The sequence below is a fragment of the Neophocaena asiaeorientalis genome, unplaced genomic scaffold (genome assembly GCF_003031525.2).
Source record: "Neophocaena asiaeorientalis asiaeorientalis breed wild unplaced genomic scaffold, Neophocaena_asiaeorientalis_V1.1 scaffold127, whole genome shotgun sequence".
In the NCBI taxonomy this organism is placed as follows: Eukaryota; Metazoa; Chordata; class Mammalia; order Artiodactyla; family Phocoenidae; genus Neophocaena; species Neophocaena asiaeorientalis.
The window spans coordinates 3,438,965-3,464,502 of record NW_020175414.1 but is presented as its reverse complement, the minus strand read 5'-3'; the positions used below and the strand labels follow the sequence as shown (position 1 = coordinate 3,464,502).

At 35.4% G+C, this 25,538-nt stretch overlaps 1 protein-coding gene across 1 annotated transcript in view; it reads right to left on the bottom strand.

Annotated features, from left to right (window-relative positions):
- Positions 1–7,565: 7,565 nt before the first annotated feature.
- The window catches only part of PCDH17 (protocadherin 17), a 100,134-nt gene continuing 82,161 nt past the window's right edge, over positions 7,566–25,538 (bottom strand). The window contains exon 4 of the mRNA XM_024767215.1: positions 7,566–8,854. Coding sequence (XP_024622983.1) covers positions 8,172–8,854 — 683 coding nt within the window. The 3' untranslated portion in view covers positions 7,566–8,171. The remainder of the gene's footprint in view (positions 8,855–25,538) is intronic.

The following is a 25,538-nucleotide window of genomic DNA, read 5'->3' as shown; positions in this document are numbered from 1 at the left end:
CACAGGATGAGATTTTAAAATGAGAAATTTTTAACATATAGGAATTACTAATAATAGAGTAAGATAATTCACTTTCACTTTTTCAACCTTTCAATGAAGTAGCTAGGCACTCTTGCATAAAGATTTAAACTAAGACCCTGCATCCTAACTTATTTACCACTGTTTATACTGTTATATTCTATTATGCATTTTGTCAATTTTAACACTCCATGTAGGTTACACCTAAAAAATAGCTAATTTTCCTATAGGTTAATAAAAGCAGTTTGAACATTTTGATGAGACTATTGGGTGAAACATCACTACCTCCATAATTTATCCATAAATATGAAGACATATGGAAAATATTTATATCTATATGAACATATCTAATGGAAAAACAAATAGATGAGAAAGACTATATAATAGTTGATGTTGAGATAAAATTATGAAATTAAGATTAGAATAAAGAGACTAATCACATGCAAGTCAGTAGATAATAGTATAAAAATTAATGCTATAAAGATATATATATATATATATCTGATTTATAATGGAAAGAATAAAATAAAAATTCAAAAATCTTACATCAAAGCAAATTATTATATTGAAGACATTGTCTTCCAACTGCAAAAGTAAGGAGGAATAATATCAAAATATGCTTTAATATTGCTAAAGAGATAGTGTTGAGATATTCAGCTGTTCAATAAAATGAATGAATGAGTATCTCATATCATCTATTTGAATTTAAATTTTCAAAACATAAAATAGTGCTAAAGGTACATTAAAATTTTTTTCTGGACCTCTTGAAAGTCAAGTCGGTTTTCTGTATATTGGAAAGAAAGATATTTAAAAATGTATGAGTAAGCAAAATTCAGGAAGAAGCAGAACACTTCACTTTTTTGGGGGCGGGGGCGGTTTGCGGACCTCTCACTGCTATGGTCTCTCCCACTGCAGAGCACAGGCTCCGGACGCGCAGGCCCAGCGGCCATGGCTCACAGGCTCAGCCGCTCCACGGCACGTGGGATCCTCCCAGACCGGGGCACGAACCCGTGTCCCCTGCATCGGCTGGCGGACTCCCAACCACTGCGCCACCAGGGAAGCCCCAGAACACTTCCCTTTTGATTAACCAGCCTGAAAATGATAGCAATTGCTGTCTCTCTTTTTCATCAGATCATTGAAGACGGCAGTGGTATCAAATGAGGATGAGGTAAGTCATAAATAAAACATGTTTTTCATCCCTTAGCCACATTGTTACTACTCAAATTCTTTTATTTTGTGATACTGGCTTTTGAAATGATTTGACTCTCACACCTCTATGTGTGCATATGAATCCATATATATATGAATGTAATATTTAAATGTCCTTTCAATATTATTAGAGTTTATGTAATTATTTCTAAGAAGCCAATTAATAATCTTATTAATTTAATATATGCAAAATTTCATAATATAAAGGAATTAAATAAAGTCTATGGATTTCTTCCAGGTGAGAATATACCAAGTTAATGGAAAAACAAATCTTCCATAATATTGTTTCAGAATATTTTGGAGATCATACCATCAATGCAGTGAAACATTTTTATAAATGACAGTAAAAAATTGAGGACAATCTTAAGAGAGGCTCAATTCTTGTGATGTATTTTTCTTTACTTGGAGACTACAATCCCTATTCTCTATTTTCAAATTATTTAATGTTGTTATGAACTATTAACATAGAGGGGATCTAAATTATATGACATGACAGTCAATTTAAAGGGGAAGGCACATTACTGGCATAATTTAATGTTTTAGGGATGATAAATTTAAGATATTAGAGAGGCAAGATATTAGATAGGGCAAGATTGCAGAATTCACAAAATCTGGAACAAATAGAAGAACTGGTCATTAAGTTCAAGTGTGGGCTTAAGGCTTCCAAGCTCATTGCCCTTGGATAAAAGTCCATTGACCTCCTTGAGCTTCAGAATCCTTAACTCTGTTATGCCTTGTAAATTTGTGAAAGTTCTCTGGGAATTGGAAAATTCTCTATAAACAGAATTTAGCAGTATTAATTTAGGCTTGTGTAATTATTCTTTTATTTGGCCTGCCTGATGCAATAAACCCTTAGGGAAATAAGAACAATTTTTATATAAGCAGTGTTGAACACCAATATTTTATACAAAATATGATAATCTGTGTAAGTTGAACAAAAAGAGGGTTCCAAACTTGGTTGTTTGTTTTTTGACAATCTTTGAAAAGTATTATGAAGTAATTTGACTAAGTATTGTAATTTCAGGAAACTAGATTTTGAAATATATATCACAATCAAAATATAGTTCATTAGAATGCTATAGATCACTTATAAGTTGTTCCTCTCAAAGTGAAATGTTTCATTTGTAAGACCAAAAATAGAACACTTATTCCATCTAATGGGGGAGGTCAGCCTGCGTGATACAAAATTTGTAAAATCTCACTAAAATTTTCCCTCCTTTAATCAAACTTTGTACATAAGATACTCATTAACATCTAAAATAGTTTGAAAAAACTAAGTTACTTTTTGATAACTTTCTGAAATATTAAAAAGGGGGAACAATGAAAGAAGTTGCACCCTCTTATAAATATTGAGAATTTAATCCCTAGTGTATAGTGGATTATCCAGCATTATTAATGTCTAACATGAACAGAAAATGATATATTTCCTTGGTGAACCATGTGCAACCATCTCCAAAAGGATCTAATGAAGAGTTTGAAGATGGTCCATGAACTTAATGATCTATTTCTCTGTGCTGTATTGATGCTATAGTGATGTTTAAGAATTTGTTCTCTTCATATCCTACAAATGATTGTTCTCTGTGATTGTCAAATAATTGTATTTTTGAGCATATCTATTTTTAAAAATACCATAATTTGAGGGGATTTAATAGCTCACTGACATGGAGTAAGCCTGTGATACATGTTCCACTCATGACTTCGTCCTCATTGCAGCCTGGCCAGGTAGTGTTGTTCGTTTACATGACTCCCTAATCTCTCAGCCCTGGTCAGATGGTCCAGGTGAGTCAATTAACAGCTTGTTTGACTCTCACACTTGAAAGCAATGAATGTCATGGTAGGCATATGTTTTTTCTCTTCTTAAAAGTTAAATTATTTTTGTTATAAAAAGGTAACAGTATCCAGGCAATATAAGGTCAATTCCTATGTTAGCATATATCACCTAGGCACAAGCTATAAATTCTCTGAGGATAAAATGTAATTGGCTTAGTTCTTTTTCCCTTGAGATCCTTGAACGCCACCTGACACCTCAGTGGTGCTCAATGAAAAAGAAAGACATGTTAATAAATGAGCAAAATAAAGAATAGATAAGCCATTTAGTATACCCCAATAAGTCTAAACCATAAAGATCTTCTTAAATATGGAAAAGCAATGCACTCTTCTTGATTTAGTTTATATTGTCAGAAGAAAAGTAAAATTAAAAGAAAAAAGGTCAGATCGACAGGGGCAGAATATTATGTTGGTTTGTAATTTAGGAGATGCCACTTACTGAGTGTGAGATGGCAGAGATATGGGATGTGTGGAGTAGCTGAAGGAAAATGCAAACAAGCAAGAGTAATGTGTATTAGAACTTACCTCTTTGCTTCTCCCTCCAGACTGTGACCCAGGCACCATTCCTTGTTTACTGTTTACTCCTGAGCATAATAGCCCAGGGAAAATACACAGTAGGAATTCAATAAACATTTGTTGAATGGGTAGAAAGAGAGGCTTATTATTTTAAGATGCCACAATAAACATGTACTTACTTTAAAATGCCATTTATAAATATGTGGTTTCATTAGTCATGTAAGCTTATGAGGGGTCTTATAAAATTATTTTTCTGAAGTCCTTTAGGGTCTTGAACCAAATTATCTTCAAACTAATCATAAATATGAAAAGCCACTAGTATCATTAGGCTATGACTCCATGGTAATTATCTGACTAACCAACTTATCTAAGCTATCTGAAAGCCAGGTAACCCATTCCCACTGAGGACCTAGTGACAATATTGTTAAATAAAATTTTCCAAAAGTTTATTTTACTGGCAAATAAAGAACTAGAGTACAAACAGTTGTGATGCCACAGTTGCTTTCCAAAATAATTATGATCAGGGTCCCTGAAGTACGCAGTGTATTAATGAATTCAAGGGAAGGCAACGCCACTATTAGTAATAGCTTTTTATTCGGAGTCCTCATTTTCCAGATAGGTCACATTAAACACAGCCATTAAACAATAGCATTGAGATAAATCCATACAATGTATGCTGCTTTGTTGTGAATTCTTGTGCACCAATCACTTGGTGCAGCTAAGAACCTTATGGAGTAATGGGGCTGATAAATGGGAATAGCCAACCTGCAAAACACTGGGGCCAGGAAAGTCAGACTTTATTTAGGTCTCATTCAATTATGTTTCAAATCAACACATCTTGATAGCCAAAACTCTCATTTGAATTAGTGCTCCGATAAATGCTCTGTGTTGTCAAAAGAATATAATTAGGCAGTAATGAGTGGACATATAATATGCCAAACCTCAGTCTACTTGTTGACCTCAGCAACTTCTAGTCCATTAGGCAACAAACAGCTTTTAACCTGGTGGTAATAAAGCATACTGCTCTATTACTACATGACTTTTTTTATGGTGTCATTTTTTAAATTGAGCAGTACCTAGATCCTTTAAAAGGAAGTCATGTTTTACAAGATCTAGCTAATTTTGAAAAACAAAACAAGTCAATTTTCCAAACCAGAATTCAATTAATTTATGGAGTAGTGAGCCAATATTTGCATATTGCCTGCAGTAAAGATAAGTATGTCAGGTTAAGAAATAATGTGAAAGCATTCTTTGAAATTGCATGATATGTCTCTTTAATGTTCACTTTGGTATAACTAACTGATTCTCACTACTTTTAATTTTGAAGAAAAGATCTTTCATCATTAACATTTAATGAAAAAATTGTTTTGTTACTGATATTGTGTTTTTAGTTCATCAATAAACAGTTTTTAGAACTTTAACTTTCTTATGAAAATTTCTATAAATTCTTTTTCTGTGCTTAACTTCAGTTATTTAAGGACCTAAAGGACAAAGTATTCAATATTATTATTCATTTTGAATGTGTGGGATTTTTTTGAGGGGTTAGTAATTGGAAGATGTGAATAAAGATAATTTTTTCACATTCTGAATTGTGATAAAAACACCTTGAAATATTACTGTTTGATCATGCATCACCCCTTAGAGCAAGTTGCTCCCCAAAGGGGTAATTTTGGTATCTTGTAGACTTCCAAGGAAGCTGAGCACCAGAGGTCTGTGGTAAAGGCAGTTGCCAGCCAAATGAATAAAAGCAAGATTCCCTCAACTCAACTATAAAAGCTTAGCATCCTGACTGCTGGATTACCACCAACTTGTAAATAAATAATCACTACTAAATACAGATAATGTGTTAAACAGCTAACACTAGTAAATCACTGGTGACAGAGAGTCTAAAGGTAATCCCTCACACATTGGCACAATCAATTCTTAAAATCTGATAGTGTTTTAATGTCTTCAGACACATATAATAAATTGAACAACTGGTTACTCAGCATTAAGAACATTTTAAAAATAAATCCTACTCTCTTTGTTGATTTCATTTACATACTGCCTTAGATTTTACTACTTGGCTATCTGTCTAGTAAGAGAGAGGCAACACTTGGTAAGACTAAATGGAAATCAGTTTTCCATCAAATTTCAGCTATCAAGCTAAATCAACCTGTAGTCTCCTGGCAAAAAATAACATCATATAATAGAGACAACACATTTCATATACATAAATTGTCCAAAATATAGAGAGTCAATTAGGTTTTACATGTACAAGATCCCTTCTTTTCTGACTTAAACATTTACAAATAATAAAAACCAAGAGTAGAGCTTTGGAAAGGCTGTTACTGGGAACCAAATACAGTTCTCAAGAGAATAAGGCTGATGGGAGTTGTCCATTCTTCCCTTTCAAAGCAGTTTTGCAAACGAGGTACAGTCTAAAATCTTGACAGCATTTGATGGAAATATTTTCAGTTGGATTTTTCAAGGTTTAAAATTACAAAGCTTCACTTCAGTGTTTGTTTTCGCTTTTGTTTTTTATTTTTAATAGAAGGATTTTATGACATTTATGTTGTTTCTACACTGGCTTGGTGGCCAGGAAAGAAGGCACAGAATTCTCCACCAGTTTGCAAATAATGCATTTTTCTGCTCCCGTGCACAAACAACCTTTATTTAACTCAGCACCACATTTTCTAAGGTATGGGCTGGAAACTGTTTGTCATGAAGCTGTAAAATGCAAAAATTTTTAAACGCTGAAGGAAAATGTCAATCAAGGCATTTCCCCATCTACTGCTACTTCAGCAAGTGCTAATTTTATTTTTCCCAATTCCTGAAATTTGAGGTTTCCTAGCCTCATATGGAAGTAAGTTTGAAACACGCTAAATGTCACAAGGAAAGGTGCAAGAAAATGAAGGAATAGACAGTGTATTGTTCTCAAGGGACACCAATAAAAAGAGGCAGAAGAGCGCGGAAAAAAAGGCAAACATTTTGTTAAGACCCAGACCTCTTGTAAAACACTACACAATGCAAGTAACCAGTGGTGGTACCACACATGCATTAAAGCATTTTGCATGGTTTTGAAATATAATGGGGACACACATCTTGAACCACTTAAGATACTTTTGAGAACCAATCAACAATATGATATCTACATAGGTAGCAGCTGTATGCTATTGAAAAAACATGAAGAAGTTTCAGGTATTGGTACAAATGTAATTCTTGTAATTTAGCATGACTTTAATAAAAGCTTCCACGAAGGACTTGTACATAACCATGACTGACAGATGTATTTTTTGACCTTTCAGTTAGCTCCATCAGCTCACTCAAACACATTTTGAACAGATTATGTACTGTAGTACTTGGTAGACTCTACATTAAACAAGAGACTTTGCTCTGAGGCACTGCTTCCAACACTCCATGGGGAAATGGAAGCAGGAAAAAACAAAACTCATAGAGTTCGACAGCTACCAAGGCAACACTTGCCATTTACAATATAAGCCCAAATATTTTTGCAACACAACTATATATTAATTTAATAAAATACACAATATAGCTCTTATACACTCAACAATTTGGCTCATATGCACTGAATCTGCAATAAATCAATAAAAATATGTCATTTGATGTAAACACATTGAATCTTCTTACATTTGCACATTTAAATGGTCATGTGATTTGTGTATGTCTAAGACGTTTTCGCATTCCTGAGCTATTTTAGTGTCCACAAATGAATAAAACATATCATTCATGTTAATTGTCTCTGAATATCATTACTCAATGGTAACTATTTTTCAGAACTTTTCTAGGTCAAATTTAAAACATATCCATCATTATTTATATGTTTGTTGGACACTAAAATGCTAAAGAGGCATTTTAAACCTTTAAATTTTCTTCTCCTTTCATGAAGTGAATTAGTCTACGTGTGTGCAGGACAAAATGGACTATACTTTTTTACATTGAACTTTTATACGTTATGAGGTGTTTTACAAATGACTCAGTTTTTAATTTTTTTTGACTAATGTTATGGAATGTTTTCTGTGTTTCTATGCGTGGCAGGTAACTTTATACAGAAATGTTTACCACAAATATGTGTTAATGTTTGGTGTAGCTTGGACTACTGCAAGGTCGTTTCAGGACTTTCAGTAGAAGCCTGTGGTGACTGCTAGAAATTCTACCACAGATCACAAATTATGACCCTGCTTTGTATGGGGTTTATAGGTAAACAGTTACGTCAGAATAAATCACGGAGTACAGTCTTAGAGCAATGAGAAAAAAACTTCCATTCTCACACTGCATACCTTCCTAACAGATAGTCACAAGGTAACTTGCCTCCTCATCCTCCTTTTTCTTCTCTCTTTTTTCTTCTCTGTTTTTCTTTCCTCTTTGAACATCATTAATTCTGTCCTAATATAAGTTTGGTCAAAACAAAGCCATTGTTATTTCTGAAAAAGAAACAGCAGTGAAAAGAACATACTTGTGGGCACTTCAGATGTTCACTAAAAGCCTTAAAGCAGCATCGGTCTTTCTTTATCCCTGTAAAATGGGGTTTTCACCAGGAGGGGTCATTTTTAAATCAACAGAAGAGACAAGAAAATGCCAATGCTTTTTTTTTTTTTTTTTCACTTTCTCACAGCCACAGGGTCATTTCCCCGGCAGTCCTGCAGAAGCTTGTCGATTTCTCTCACGACTTCCTCTGCATCCACCGGCTCTCTGGCCAGATCTCTGTTAGAGTGGTCAAGCTGCTCCAGGACAGCGCCCATTTCACTGGAATCCCGGCTGGCTCTCGAATGCACATCGGCGAAGACCCTTGCCATCTGCTCAGAAGCCAGGAAGGGAGGGTCTCTCGGTTGCTTGCTGGGGGACAGATACTGACTGTCAGTGGGCAAGTACTGGCTGCTCGCCTCGGCCAGAGCCCCTGGCTTTGCTTCGCAACCATCCAGGGAGCCTTTCGTTGAGGTGCAAGGCTCGATGCATGCCTTGGTTGGGCTGCTTGATGCTGAGGGGACCTCTTGGAGGAGAGGGCTCAGGGCACGTTTGGCTTTTAAATAAGGTTTCACATTGGCAATGAGAATCGTGTGCTCTCGCTTGTCTTTTCCAAATGTACAAAAAGTCTTTTTCCCAGTGGGATTCACAGTTTCGTAAGTCTCAGTCTCAACATTAGCTTCAACTGTGGGTACAAAGAGATTTGTGCGGTAATCTGCGTTTTCAGCCTGATTGGTTGCAGGGAACTGTGGCATCCAACACCTGTCAGAATGACCAAGCACTCGGCATTCATCTGTGCAATTAACACACTCTTCTGGTTCTGCAAAACAAAAGAGAGGACAGCAAATCCAATCATTAGGGATGCCTTTACAGTTCTACAAAGGCTGCGATCAGCTCTCCCTGGGTTTGCTTGACCTCTGATCTCTAAATTAAAAAGGAAAAGAAAACAATAATTAAAACATTTCAGGATGGTTGCATAAACCTGCTGGTTGAGACAACAGTTTTATTTAAGTCTATTCTCTAGGTATTAACAAATTTCCATAGCCTGGGATGAAGTAAAAGTGGCCACTGGAGAATCATTCTAAGTAGAGTAGAATATCACTGTAAACTAATCTCCTGGGGATATCAGTTAGTCTTTGTTCTGTATAACCCATCCTGGAAATAGGGAACTTCAAAAAGGATTACCAGGTTTAATTTTTGAAATCAAATAACAGTGCAAAAACTGAATCACAAACTTCCATAAAAAGTCCTAAGCTGCTATTTTTTTTTAATGTTTTATCCCTGTTTTGCTTGTAATTGTTATTTTGGTGACAGTCATGAAATAAGGTTTTCCTTTAAAAGCCTGCTTTTCCTACTGAAGAGTAGCAAATTGAATTTTCTATCTGAATGTGTTATGAATAAGCTTGTCAAAAAGTGCACATTGCTATTGTAGTAGATTTGCGTATGGATCATGTAATCAGTTTTCTTCACTTCAGCTTTTTGTTTTTGGTGTAAGTAGGTGAAAATGTATTTTGTAAACAGATATAGTTCAGAATGAATGACAAATCATGATTTCAATTCTAAATGATAATGATTTCTGTGAGAATTTTTGCTTCTCTCTTTTGTGATAAGCATGTAGATAATCTAAATAAAGTACTGTTTAACGATCACTATTTCAAAGATGCTGAACAAGAAAATATGAAAGAAAATTCCTTCATTATGACAACAGCTGCATATGTCCATGAACTCAATATTTTAAAAGATAACTTTGAACTACATCTTCCCAGTTGTCCCTTTCACCTACAAATCATTATTTTCCTTATGTTTAATGGTCCTTTTTAAATCAGGGACCTTTTTTTCAGGAGAGGATATTTACAGTTTAACTCTATGTGATGGGAATAGAATTCCCTACTCATTTGGAACCCTTGGGATTGCCATTTAATTGATGCGAGAGGATCTCCATAATGTATAGTGTCCTGTGTGCAAGGGAAAAAACAGCAAATTTAATAGTGCTGATAAATTTATACAGTTACTTTTCAAAGTCATATACAAAATCTGAGTCTGTACTTAAAACACACAGAAAATTCCTTATACAAAAAGAAAAAAAAATAAACCATACATTAATTATCTCAAAAAGTTTTAGGATAAAATAATTTCCTATGAAACTAAACTCTTTTAGAAAAGAATCAAAATGGTCTTTTGACAGAACAAAAATTCTGTGGTATTTCATAGCATGTATCAATATTCACACTTGAAATGTTAAAAAGAAGTATCTACATGGCTTGTCTCTATTTTAATTTTCTCTTACTTTTAAACATATATTTACCTAGGAGTGAATAAAATATGTTAAGTTTATTATGTAATGCAGGCAAGAATGCTGAAATGTAGTCTCAAACTGAACTATCTACACACAGACTCAAATACTATCTATGATTTGAAAGGTTTTCAGACAGATGGACACAAACAGAAGCAAAAGAATCTAGGCATTTAAAATTTTCTAGAAGCCTCCCTGTGCAGATTTAAAGTAGAGCAGAATTTAAACAACAGGATATCAGAAAAGTTTACTATCAGGTATCTGTTTTCATTACCTATTCTGAAAGTGAATCTTCAATATTATGCCTGTGTCAGTAAGTGTTAGAAAAAAAAATACATATCATTTCATTCAACTAATCTTATCCTTCAAAAATACAGTAGAAAACTTTACTATCTATTTCACTTGCTAATATTTTTGTATCTTTTAGATTTGTGATTTTTAAAAACTTCATTTACAACTCATACACTCTCTTTGAAAGACACTAACATAATTTTATTTTTCAATATTGACTGGCCTCAATTTCAGCAATTTCGATAGCCCAGCTTTGAATGAATTCACTATGAATTTAAGAATAGAGTGAACAGGACAGAATAATGCAGATTTATTAAAGTGTAAATTGACCTTGAATTTGAAACCATCAACATAAAATTATTGTTTGCACTTCACTACTGAAACTCTGCAGCTTTTTCTACTTGACTTCATGTCACATCCTAGGGAGCAAATTTTGAGTATTGATTATGACACATTATATGCTGTTCACCTTGTCATTAGACTGTAATTTTGACAGCCGCATTTCACATACAGTGAAGAAAATCAAATGGACCCTTCTGTACAAGCTGCAGAAACTAAGAACATAAAATGAACTATAACTGCCAAGGGTCAAATAGGAATTTTTGAGAGAGTAGAATTATTTCTGAAGTGACATAAATAAATAGATGACTAGGTAGACACATAAAAGAGACATAGGTAGTACATAATGAATTACTAGCTAGACCAAAAAAGTAGATAAAATGGAAAAAAATGAAAGAAAAAGAGAGGCGAGAAGGAAACCAAAGTGAGGGGAGAGAGGGAAGGGTGGAGGGAGGAGTGAGGGAGGAGGGGCTTAAAGGAAGGGGAGTCGTATTGGGAGGATTTCTGCTATGCACACCTTCTATTATATTTTTAAAAATCCACTCAATAAACTAAGTGTGTATAATAAAGAATAATAGTGTGGAGGATTTTCTCAAGCCCTAGGACTGTAAAGGTAGATAATAGCTTCTTTCTGTACCTTAGGGAAAACGAATCCCGAAACAGGTATGTTGAATTATGAACTATAAAAATGAAAAAGAAGCAAATTACACAGACAGCCACTATTTGCATAGATTACATATTTGTATCAAAAAACAAATTTAGGGATCCTGGACAGAAAACAAATTTAGAGATGCTTGATCCAAGATTCATTTTTTTCTTCTGGACCAATCTGGGATTACAAAGAAATTATTTACCCTCATTTTTGTCCTTTCCTTAGTATAACATAATAACCCTTTCACAGAATCCACCCCTTGCCAAGAAAGATGGGATGATCCAAATGGTATATAGATGAGAGAAACTGAGAGATAAGCATATTTATATTGCAAAGTGAAAACAACTCTGAAGTCCGACAGCTAGAAATCTGGGCAGTTCTGTCTATAGAGAAAGTTTACAGTGTCTAATCTTTTAAGTGTAAAATTCCCTGAAGGATCATGTGACAATCAGAAATTTAAATACTTGTTTAGCATTAAGAATCATTTTCTATACTACTATAGTCACTTCTGACTATTATAAAAGCTCCCAAGGGGAGGGATATAAACACAGTCATCTTAATTAGTTCAATTTTGCATCTTAATTTATATGATATTTTTCAAAAGATATAATCACTTAAATTACTGTAAGTACTTGCAGTTCAGCTGCCACCATAAACTATACATGCACACACACACACACACACACACACACACACGTGTAGATCTTTATTTGCATGTGTGTAATAAAATTGAGCTTTCTCCAGGAAATAGTCCAAACAAAATTTAAAAACTCAAATGCATGTCCAATGCATTCCTGAAAATTAAAAATCAGTAACTACCATAATAGAAATACAGATGAATGAATAAAATACACAGGAAAGTTATATATTTGTAATATAAAGGATAGCAGATATATATAAAACATATATATAAATATATTTATAAATATAAAACCTTGTATATAATTTACATGTATGTATAAATCTTTTTATTTAAAATCACCAATAAACAACCTTTTAATCTTTCCCTATGCCCTTCAACTATGAGTGTGAAACCTCTGACTGGATAAACAACTTGACTACTGATTTTAGAATTTTATATAATTCAAGTTGATTTAGACATAAAGATGTATGAAATCTGCAAATTCATATTAGCCAACAAATCTGAAAGCTCTCTCTCTTTTTTTTAACCTAGATTAAACTGTTTAATAACTTAAAGATATAAGGCAAACAAACATTTTTGGCCAAAATATACCTTCAAAGGAACAGGCATTGTGAAAGTTACATATATATGAGGAAAAAAATATTTAGGTAAAACATCAAATTATCTGCTCCCAAATTATTGTATTTTAGCGATCTTCGACAAAGGTTACCAGAACTTAATGTCCACAATGTGATTTTAACCTTGTAATGTCACTACATCATGAAGAGTACACAGCCATTTCAAGATGGGTAAGAGGTGCCAATAATTACAATGTAGAAGATTAAAATTTGAAGCCAAAACACTATTTAAACCATCAAAGATTAACAAAGATTAAGGGGCCTCTATTGAACATAGTTATTTTCGGAAAAGTCAGGAGAAAACCCTTGCGTGTTGTGACTCGGAACTGTTCACTGCCGAAGAAACACAGTTCGAGGAGCCACGTCATGAAATTTCTTTAGAGTAAATCTATCTCTTTACTACAGTCTGTCTCACTCTCAGGAAGGAATTTATCACAAATCAAAAGATAAGCTTATTTTCCCTGTCTTCAAAGCATTATACCACATAACCCAAAGAAAGATACTTAGCAACTAATTTGTTAACACTTAGGGAAATATTAGAAAACATAAAAGGATTTCCTCCCCTTAGTTTCATTTCCTGTTTCCTCCAGAGCCCACATATCTGTACAACTGAAAACATGCTTATTATTTCTAGAATAAGAGTTTCAGATATGCATCTGATTTAATTTTTATAATGAAGAAATAAACGTCTGTGTCGTAGAAATCTGAAAACCAAAATCCATTAATCAGAACATCAGTGAGGAAGTTCTAAATTGTTGTGGTTGTGGGGAAGGCTATTGGAGAGAGTTTTCTGTACTTTACGACTGTCAACAAAATGGTTTTATTTCAGCTCTGTAAATAGCTTTAAATAGGAATAGTGCTCTTCTGTTAGTGTGGTGGTTGCTCCTGTTTCTAACAGCACCTTAAAATTGGAGTCGTTTCCAGGTAGAGAGCTCTATAAATGAAGTTCATTTTTTATTTGTTCTCACTTTTCTTTTGTATTTCTATTTTACCTTCTTTCACCAGTGTAAGCTTTCATAACACCTAATTAGCTGTCTGGGAAAGCAGAAAGCTGACACCCAACTATATTTATGGCTGGCCCAAATGTTCTGGAGATTAACTCTACAAAACTTAAAGTTGACGCCCATCACAGATTATCTACTAGTAAACAATGGCAAGCCAGGACCTTAGACTGACAGTTCGTGTACACCAGTTTTCTACTGAAAGCTTTTAATGATGTAACTACAGCTTGCTTCACTGCCTTTTTCTTTCTTCAGTGCACACAAACACACACACACAATTTTACACATGTACACACACTTCTCTATGAGCACAGCAAATTACAATTAATCCAAATATATTCTAACATATCAGAGAAAAAAACACCAATACTAAAATAGAAATCTTGTCAGAATACAGTTCAACAAACCTCTAATAAAATGTTTCTTCAGTAAATTGACATAATTCATAATATCCTGCAAACTGACAGTTTTCTGCCACATACAGTTCTCTCTTTTTTTGGCAATGTTAATGATTATTCACTTACTTCCCTTTACCATCCTATAAACCCCTTACACTTGTTATGATGATAGGGTGAGTCATTCCATATAAATGGAACTTTAACAATCTATATTCATTCAAATTATTTCCATTTTTGATTTCTATGTCTCATTTACTAGCATATTAGTTAAAATTAAACCTTCTGATTTCACACTATCTGACTATGAGGGGGTAAAAATTTCACTTTCAATATTATTTCTAGAGACAGCATTGGAAAGTTGTCTCAAAACGTCTTTCTCTGTGTCGGGGAATAAAAAGAAACAAGTATCCTAATATTATAATTTTATCACATGCTATTTCTTCTGCTAGTATTCACATGACTTCCAGGCTTAATTTTAGTACAATTTTTAATAACCTTGGTGTATCCCTTATTCAGGGAAAAAAAGAGAAGGGTAAGGGAAAATGTTGCATCAGAGTACAATCACTTTATTTAGCCAAGTGATCTTTCATCTATTGTCTTGTATTTCCCATGTTTCTCACTTGTGCACAGTGATCTAGGCTGTTCTACTAATCAAATAACTGATATACAAATACACAGATGTGGGATATGTTTTTGCTTCTTTTATTTTTTAATGTAAGATCACATATCTTGTTACAATATGCTCATTTCATGAGCATGCTTGTTCACGTGTTGGCAGTAATATAATGGTAAAACACTGGGTACTAGACTCCAGGAACTTAAAATATGTCCTAATAATTGGTCATAAGAAATAATAATTTAGAAACATAGTTCATGGAATAAAAATACTATGAGCGAAATGTATATATTTTTAGGTATATGTACTGCTGATCTGGCTTCCAGAATTTACCTCAGTTGTGAAATGCCATTCTATCTGCTTTTGATAGGCAGAGAGCACATTTTGAAAAGGAGGTTATAATAATGCTAACAAATAGTCAAACCGTGGCAGCTTAGAAGTACCAATCCTCTGGCGTGCAATTACATCACACAACCCTTCTGAATGTATCGCCACAACTTCATTCAGACACCAGAAACCACTGCCCTGTATCACATTCAACTGAATCCAACTGCGGCTGGTTATTTGGAGTGCTGGGAGCATTTGCACTTACTATTCAATGCACCTGCACACCTTTGGGGATGGTTTCAAGTGTTTGTGACCCTTTGGACATAATAATAGGTCTATTAGAATGAATTTTCTGGCATAAATACTGACAACCACAGATAATGCTCTGAGATGAAGAAAAATGAAATTAAAGGGAAACATATGTTAAGGAATGAAAGCAAAAGGATATAAGGAAATCTGATATGGAACACCCGAAAAAAAAAAATGAGAATCTAAACCACATATTGAGAACCTATGGCACAAATATAATTGTGTCCTGTGGCACAGTGTCCTGAAATTAACATTCAAAATTTAGCTGCCACCCTTCCCCAGTCCCATACTGTAGGTGCAGCCATCCCCTGGGGTAGTAGCAGATGCTTAGAAGTGAAGGCACAGATAAATAAGGCCATCTCTTTCTTAACAGGTACGCTCAGGAGAACTGACTCTGCAACTCAATTCTATACTAAATGGAACAAGTTTTTGTTTTTGTTTATATTTTTGCTTTTTTGAGAAAAGGACTCTGACATAACCTATCAAGGAAAAACAGTATAACTCAAACGCCCCACCAGAGTAAAGACAGCTCAAATTCATTGGGAGTAGTAGATGTGTGTAATTCAGCAGTTAAAGGAATTATACTCAGTCATTCATAAGGTAAGAATGAACTAAACATCAACTTTGTGAATTGGAAGTTTTCAAGTAAAGGCATCTTTGAAAGAATGTTGTGGAACAGGTGTTGTCTCAAGTAAAGGTTTGTGGTAAATGAACCCACGTTTACCCACCTCTAAAATTCTCCAGTCTGGAAGGCTGTATCTCTTTACCAAGGAGTTTACAGTTTCATTAGAAACTAGAAACTTGATTTGAAACCACCATAAGAGAAATAATTCATGATTCGTTACATTTTGAACTATGTTATATGAATGTCAAACAACAGAAATACAGAGAAAAGTGTAGATTGTAACATGGTGAAAGGCTTTTTAGAAGAAGTGGTGCTTGATTTGCAATTCAAGAGATGATCAGGGTTTCAACAGACAGTGGAGAGCAGGGATAGGGTGATCTAGGTAAAGAGATTAGAAAGTGAAATGATTACCACACAGAAATGTGCGTTTCACAGGGTGATAAGAGAGCAGATTTGTAGGTCAAAAGATGTATATTGCAATGCCTAAAAACAAAGTAACAAGGGAAAAACTGGCTAGAATGTAAAAGAAAATGGAAAAGCTCTGAATAAAAGACCGAATTTAGTTTAACGGGTAATGGAACACTAATATAGGTATTTGAGTAATTTATTGTACATCTCAGAAGATTCTTGAAATACTTAGGAGCTTGACTGAGCAGTACTGAACAACATTTATGAGCCTAAAAAACTGCTTGGTCACAGAGCAAGTAGTATTCAAATCAGCATTACTTCTGGTACAGGTATCTAGCGTTTGGGCTCCAACCAGGATTATCTCCAACAGAGCACAAAGGACCTGTCATAGCTCTGGCACCATCATTCCAACTCCAGTCCTACCCCATTCTGCTTGCATCTCACCCCACTTCTCCTAAACTAAAGAAAGACAATGTATGTTGATTCAACTGATATTGTATATTAACAATATAAATCCTGAATTTTATAGTTCTGCATTAGAAAACTATTTTTTTCTTCCTACATCTACTTTATCTCCCTTCCTGCTTTCTCAAATTTGCTATTATTATTAACCAACCATAAGATTGCATATGATCACATATCAGAAAGCTTAAAGGATTCTAGAAGGCCAGAAGAGGGAAGGTCTGGAAGAAAGAAGATCATTATATGTATCTAGAAGAGAGGTAATAAACACTCCTACAAGGCAAGGAACATGGCCACAAATAAGGTAGGTAGATGTTGAATCTCAGAAAACTTTCAAAATTTATTCTGGATCTCAAGAAGAATAAATAATTAATGAAAATATTCTCCAAAATACTCATTTCTATTTTGGACAAAGATTATGCCACAATTTTCCAATTGCATTACATACTCTAGCGTTGCTCCCTGACTCTTATATTTTAATCTGTTTGCCTCATCAAGTTCCTTATGCCTCTGGAGGATCAAGACTCTGAGGTCCTAGTATATTCTTACATGCTCTATTCCTTGAAAATACACTCAATAGTCACACTTCTGAATTTGAACAGAATGCTACCATTGATATAAAGGAAGATGAAATTTAAAAGGTATCAAATACTATTGGTAAGCTATAATAAGAATGACCACCCCTTACAAATTACTCAATTCATTTATGAGAGTGTCTCGTCAGTTTTCAGAATGATCCCAGGACCTAAACAAAGTTATACATAATAGCTCTCTTTTGCTATGAGATACACAGTATTTAAAGTAACATCAGATCTATCTGTTAAATACCATATTGATATAAAATTCTGAAGCTTTCTATTTATTACTGAGGGTACCATTTTCAATAAAATAAATAAATCCTACTTGACATATATCCACTGAAACATGGAAGTCAGAATATTTACCCCTTAAAGGAATTTTTTAAACCAGAGACATTGTTATTGAATTTAAAATCTATGTTTAAGTAATCATCTCTTTATAATTTTAAATTATGTAAACAGTGAGTATTCTAAAAAACCTACACCTCAGCATCTATTAAATTTCTTTCATCTCTCCTAGGTTTCTCCTTTTGGCCTTTTTTTTTTTTTTTTTTGATTCTACTGCATTGTTGGGTCAAATGTGCCAGTTTCTCTCTTTTGTTTTAAGGTAGTTGCCTCTGTATTTTATGCTTTATCTGACAGCTACCATCAACATATGAATTAATTAATAAGTCCTTGTAATTTTAGATTCTTGAAAGGGTTAATGCAGCTTCCAAATAAGCCTGATTTATATGCAGTGAGAAACCTATGCTCTGGCATGCAGTAGTTTGTAAAAACTGTTTGGTTTACAGGGGCAAATTTAAAATTCTAGCGACTTAAACAATACTGTGAGTTTCAGACCCAAAACTATTTAAATATACTACTATGGAGGAGATGTTTTCCTTATGCTTTTATCACCTGTGTAAGCTAAAACCATCTCTGATAATGACACTGTTTTTGATGACATGGATGAATACACCAAAAATTCAAGTCATTCTCCTAGCAAAGTGGTAATTATTAAGGAAGGTCAATGAAAACATGCCTATTAAGCTGAACTCTTTGTAAAAAGGAAGCAAGATCGTCTTATTAGTTTTTCTCTCCTGCCAGCTATCTGGTTTCTGTTGGGATGTATTTCTATTTACTAGTTTAAATCCTACTGTTCACCTTGTTTCTAGTGCTTTTTTTTTCAATTGCTAGAGACAAGTAAACGGAATCAGTATCATTTCTGGCATTCTCAGAAAACAGAGTTAATTCAGATGCAACTAATCCTCTCTTACTTATTATTTAGTAATCAATGCTTGCCAATAGGATTTGGGAGTCCCAGAAGATGGATTTTTAAAAAAAGATTTTAATATTATAATATTTTAATGATATTCTGGTCTCCAAAGTCTATTCATTAAATTCATAGAACTCTACTCTAGAGATAGATCTAAAGTTTCAATTAAGTTACCTTAAATTAGATGGACATGCTTCCAAAAGAACAGATGGGTGCCTTGCTCAGATGAGTATTTTTAAAAATGTAATTTTTAAAAAGAAATAAGTAAAAAAAAAAACATGTTTTCTTTCAAGATTTAAAGCTGTGGGAAAAATATATGAAACTATACTTTTCCTTAAATAATTCTTACAAAAATTACTTATATTACAATAATTTAAAAATAAACTGAGGAGAGACCTTCAAGATGGTGGAGGAGTAAGATGTGGGGATCAATTTCCTCCCCACAAATACATCAGAAATACATCTACATGTACAACAACTCCTGGAGAATATACTGTTATGAGAGAAAAAAATAAGATACTTTTATTTAGAACAATAATAGGCAAATTACCACCTATTTTGTTAAATGCAGTTTTATTAGAATACGGGGCCACAGTCAGTCATTTTTTTACATATTATCTATGACTATGTTCATGATACAAGGGCAGAAGTGAATAGCTACAAAAGAGATTGTATGGCCTACAAAGCCTAAAGTATATAACATCTGGACCTTTAAGAAAAAGTTTGTAGACCACTAATTTGGGATAGATATTTTGAGTCTCAAGCTGGATCTTAATACTTTTATATTCCCTCTTTTAGCAAGATAATATCTGTGAAAGCCAGGTGTTGAGGATTTTTTAAGAATGATTTTTAAAAATTTCCTTAAACCTCATATACAAACCAAGATCTAAATCTGCTGGTCTATTATATAGTAGAGTTTGTTCTAATTAGAGCTAAACTATGAACCTTCTTGCTCTATGGTAGTAGGATGGTGTGACTTTCTAAACCATGGTAGAGACTTATCAATAGATCTTGAAATCAATTTTCTGGTTGTAACTAAATTTTTTTAAGTGAAATAGACAAAGGTATAAAAATAGTAAAGGCAAGATTGCTTATAAAAGCTTTGTTTCAATTTGATAACACACGTGCACACACACACACACACACACACACACGTTCTGGTTTACCATATATCGACATCAATTAGAAAATGTTTGAAAGTCATTGCTTAATGAAATATGAAGTTTGTAGCCCAAGTGTTGTGGAGCATTAAGGGTGATGGAGTTAAGTGTGACTATACTGTTCCAATCTCATCCTTAGGGACCAAAGATTGGGAGAAGGAGAAGAGTAGAGGATATTTAATGGAGGACGTTGGCACCCCTTCTGATCTAGTATTCTAGAAGGAGATCTCCTTGAAGACTTCTCTGTGCAAAAAAAACCAAGGGCATGCCAAGGAGAGTTAGAAAGGCTGTGGGTATATTCTACATTTATTCACTTTGAAAATGACCTGGATTATTGTACTAGAGTATAGATGAGGATGGGAGCTGAGTCTGAAGCAATATTCTTGTTCCCCCAAGGTCTGCTTTGTGTTTTACAAATTTATCCACATGATTCATGGAGGGGAGGTAGAAATATAGAGGGACCAATATACTGTTAAGCAAATAGCCCACCATGTTCAGTTACTTTGAGACTGAAAGTAAATGGTAGAGATGTAGTTCTGACACTCCCTTTCCCCTCTCCCAAAGCCAGATGACAATAGTGATCCCCAAAATGACCAGTGTTGGGGGGAGACCTTCAAGATGGTGGAGGAGTAAGATGTGGAGATCACCTTCCTCCCCACAAATACATCAGAAATACATATACATGTGGAATAACTCCTATAGAACAACTGCTGAATTCTGGCAGAAGACCTAAGACTTTCCAAAAGGCAACTCCCCAAGTACCTGGGTAGGGCAAAAGGAAAAAGGAAAAACAGAGACAAAAGAATAGGGATGGGAGCTTTCCTGGTGGCACAGTGGTTGAGAGCCCGCCTGCCAATGCAGGGGACACAAGTTCGTGCCCCAGTCCGGGAAGATCCCACATGTCACAAAGCGGCTGTGCCCGTGAGCCATGGCTGCTGAGCTTGCGCGTCAGGAGCCTGTGCTCTGCAACGGGAGAGGCCACAACAGTGAGAGGCCCGTGTACCACAAAACAAACAAACAAACAAAACAAAACAAAAGAATAAGGATGGGACCTGCACCTTGGGGAGGGAGCTGTGAAGGAGGAAAAGTTTCCACACATTAGGGAACCCCTTCACTGACGGAGACAGGGGTGTGGGGAGGGGGGAGTGGGGGACAGGGGGCAGGAAGCTTCCGAGACACGGAGGACAGCGCAGCAACAGGAGTGCAGAGGGCAAAGCAGAGAAATTCCCGTACAGAGGATCAGTGCCGACCAGCACTCACCAGCCTGAGATCCTTGTCTACCCACACTCCAGGCCGGGTGGGGGCTGGGGGCTGAGGCTCTGGCTTCAGAGGTCAGATCTCAAGGAGAGGACTGGGGTTGGTTGCATGAACACAGCCTGAAGCGGGCTAATGTGCCACAGCTAGCCAGGAGGGAGTCTGAGAAAATGTCTGGAACTGCCTAAGAGGCAAGAGACCATTGTTTGGGGGTGTCCAAGGAGAGGGGATTCAGAGCACCACCTAAATGAGCTCCAGAGACTGTCACAAGCTGCAGCTATCAGCGTGGACACCAGAGACGGGCATGAAATGCTAATGCTGCTACTGCAGCCACCAGGAAACCTGTGTGCAAGCATAGGACACTATCTACAACTACGCTTCTGGGAGCATGTGTATCCCACCACTGCCAGGGTGCCGTGATCCAGGGACAAATTCACCAGGAGAACACACGGAGTGCCTCAGGCGGTTGAAATACCGTGCCTGCTTCTGCCTCCGCAGGCTCCCGCCACATTACTTACCCCTCCCTCCCTCCAGCCTGATTGAGCCAGAGCCACCTAATCAGCTGCTCTTTTAACCCCATTGTGTGTGAGCAAGAAAAGATGCCCTCAAGTGACATACATCAACAGGAGGGACCAAATACAAAGCTGAACCCCAGGAGCTGTGTGACCAAAGAAAAGAAAGGGAAATTTCTCCCAGCAGCCTCAGCAGTGGATTAAATCTCCACAATCAACTTGATGTACCCAGCATCTCTGGAATACCTGAATAGACAACAAATCATCCCAAAATTGAGGCTGTGGGCTGGTGACTGTAGACTTGGGGTTTGCTTTCTATATCTAATTTGCTTCTGATCTTATGTTTGTCTTAGTTTAGAGTTTATTATGATTGGTAGATTTGTTTATTTATTTGGTTGCTCTCTTCCTTTCTTCTAATGTATAGATATATATTTTTTCCCCTTTTTCTCTTTTTCTGAGTGTGTATGTGTTTGCTTCTTTGTGTGATTTTGTCTGTATAGCTTTGCTTTCACCATTTGTCTTAGGGTTCTGCCTGTCCGTTTTATTTTATTTTATTTTATTTTTCTTACTATAGTTTTTAGCGCATGTTATCATTGGTGGATTTGTTTTGTTGGTTTGGCTGCTCACTTCTTTCTTTTTGCCTTTATTTATTACTTTTTATTTTTTTATATTTAATAATTTTTTAAAATGTCTTACTTTAAAAACTTTATATTATGATTTCTGTCTTTCTTTTTTTCTCCACTTTCTTCTGAGATGTGTGACTGACAGGGTGTTGGTGTCAGGCCTGTGCCTCTGAGGGGGAAGAGCTGAGTTCAGGTCATTGATCCACCAGAGACCTCCCAGCTCCATGTAATACCAAATGGTAAAAGCTCTCTCAGAGATCTCAATCTAAATGCTAAGACCCAGCTCCACTGAATGATCAGCAAGCTACAGTGCTGGACACCCTATGCCAAACAACTAGCAAGACAGGAACACAACCCCATCCATTAGCAGAGAGGCCCCCTAATATCATAATAAGGTCACAGGTGCCCCAAAATACAAAAACAGTTGTGGTCCTGCCCACCAGAAAGACAAGATCCAGCCTCATCCACGAGAACACAGGCACAGTCCCCTCCACCAGGAAGTCTACACAAGCCACTGAACCAACCTTAGCCACTGGGGGCTGACACCAAAAACAACGGGAAATATGAATCTGCAGTCTGTGAAAAGGAGACCCCAAACACAGTAAGTTAAGCAAAATGAGAAGACAGAGAAACACACAGCAGACAAAGGAGAAAGGGAAAAACCCACCAGACCAAACAAATGAAGAGGAAATAGGCAGTCTACCTGGAAATAAATTCAGAGTAATGATAGTAAAGATGATTAAAAATCATGGAACGAGAATGCAGAAAATACAAGAAACATTTCACAAAGACCTAGAATAATAAAGAGCAAACAAACAATGATGCACAACACAATAAATGAAATTAAAAATTCCCTAGAAGGAGTCAATAGCAGAATAACTGAGGCAGAAGAATGGATAAGTACCTGGAAGATAAAATAGTGGAAATAACTACCACAGAGAAGAATAAAGAAAAAAAAATGAAAATAATTGAGGACAGCTTTAGAGACCTCTGGGACAATATTAAACACACCAACAGAAGATAAACAGAATTGATAAATCATTAGCTAGACTCATTAAGAAAAATAGGCAGAATACTCAAATCAATAGAATTAGAAATGAAAAAGAAGTAACAACTGACACTGCAGAAATAAAAAGGATGGTGAGAGGCTACTACAAGCAACAATATAGGAATAAAATGGACAACCTGGAAGAAATGGACAAATTCTTAGAAAAGCACAAGTGTCCGAGACTGAACCAGGAAGAAACAGAAAATATAAGCAGACCAATTACAGGCACTTTAATTAAGACTGTTATTAAAAATCTTCCAACAAACAAAAGCACAGGACCAGATGGCTTCACAGGCAAATTCTATCAAAGATTAAGAGAAAAGCTAACACCTATCCTTCTCAAACTCTTCCAAAATATAGCAGAGGGAGGAACACTCCCAAACTCATTCTATGAGGTCAACACCGTCCTGATATGAAAACCAGACAAAGATGTTAAAAAGAAAGAAAACTACAGGCCAATATCACTGATGAACATAGATGCAAAAATCCTCAACAAAATACTAGCACACAGAATCCAACAGCACTTTAAAAGGATCATACAGCATGATCAAGTGGGATTTAAACCAGGAATGCAAGAACTCTTCAATATATGCAAATCAATCAATGTGATAAACCATATCAACAAATTGAAGGAGAAAAACCATATGATCATCTCAATAGATGAAGAAAAAGGTTTCAACAAAATTCAACACCCATTTATGATAAAAAACCCTCCAGAAAGAAGGCACAGAGGGAACTTACCTCAACATAATAAAGGCAATATATGACAAAACCACAGCCAACATCGTTCTCAATGGTGAAAAACTGAAACCATTTCTCTAAGATCAGGTAAAAGACAAGGTTGTCCACTCTCACCATTATTTTTCAACATAGTTCTGGAAGATTTAGCCACAACAATCAGATAAGAACAAGAAATAAAAGGAATCCAAATTGGAAAAGAAGAAGTAAAGCTGTCACTGTTTGCAGATGACATGATACTATACATAAAGAATCCTAAAGATGCTACCAGAAAACTCCTAGAGCTAATCAATGAGTTTGGTAAAGTAGCAGAATACAAAATTAATGCACAGAAATCTCTTGCATTCCTATACACTAATGATGAAAAATCTGAAAGAGAAATTAAAGAAACACTCCCATTTACCATTGCAACAAAAAAATAAAATACCTAGGAATAAACCTACCTAAGGAGACAAAATACCTGTATGCAGAAAGCTATAAGACACTGATGAAATTAAAGATGATACAAACAGATGGAGAGATATACCATGTTCTTGGATTGGAAGAATCAACTTTGTGAAAATGACTATACTACCCAAAGCAATCTACAGATTCAATGTAATCCCCATCAAACTACCAATGGCATTTTTCAAAAAACTAGAACAAAAATTTTCACAATTTGTATGGAAACACAAAAGACCCCCCAAAAGCCAAAGCAATCTTGAGAAAGAAAAATGGAGTTGGAGGAATTGGGCTTCTGGATTTCAGATTATACTACAAAGCTACAGTAATCAAGACAGTATGGAACTGGCCCAAAAACAGAAATAAAGGTCAGTGGAACAGGATGGAAAAAACCATGCACATATGGTCACCTTATCTTTGATAAAGGATAAGGTGACCATATCCTTAATAATATAATATTATTATATTAATAATATCCCATTATTTATCCACTGTTATATTTATTTATCCTCTTTTGATAAAACCATAATTCAAAAAGAGTCATGTACCACAATGTTTATTTCAGCTCTATTTACAATAGCCAGACATGGAAGCAACCTTAGTGTCCATAAACAGATGAATGGTTAAAGAAGATGTGGCACATATATTCAATGGAATATTACTCAGCCATAAAAAGAAATGAAATTGAGTTATTTGTAGTGAGGTGGATGGACTTAGACCCTGTCATACGGAGTGAAGTAAGTCAGAAAGAGAAAAACAAATACCATATGCTAACACATATATATGGCACCTTAAAAAAAAAATTGGTTTTGAAGAACCTAGGGACAAGACAGGAATAAAGACTCAGACCTAGAGAATGGACTTGAGGACAAGGGGAGGGGGAAGGGTAAGCTGGGACAAAGTGAGAGAGTGGC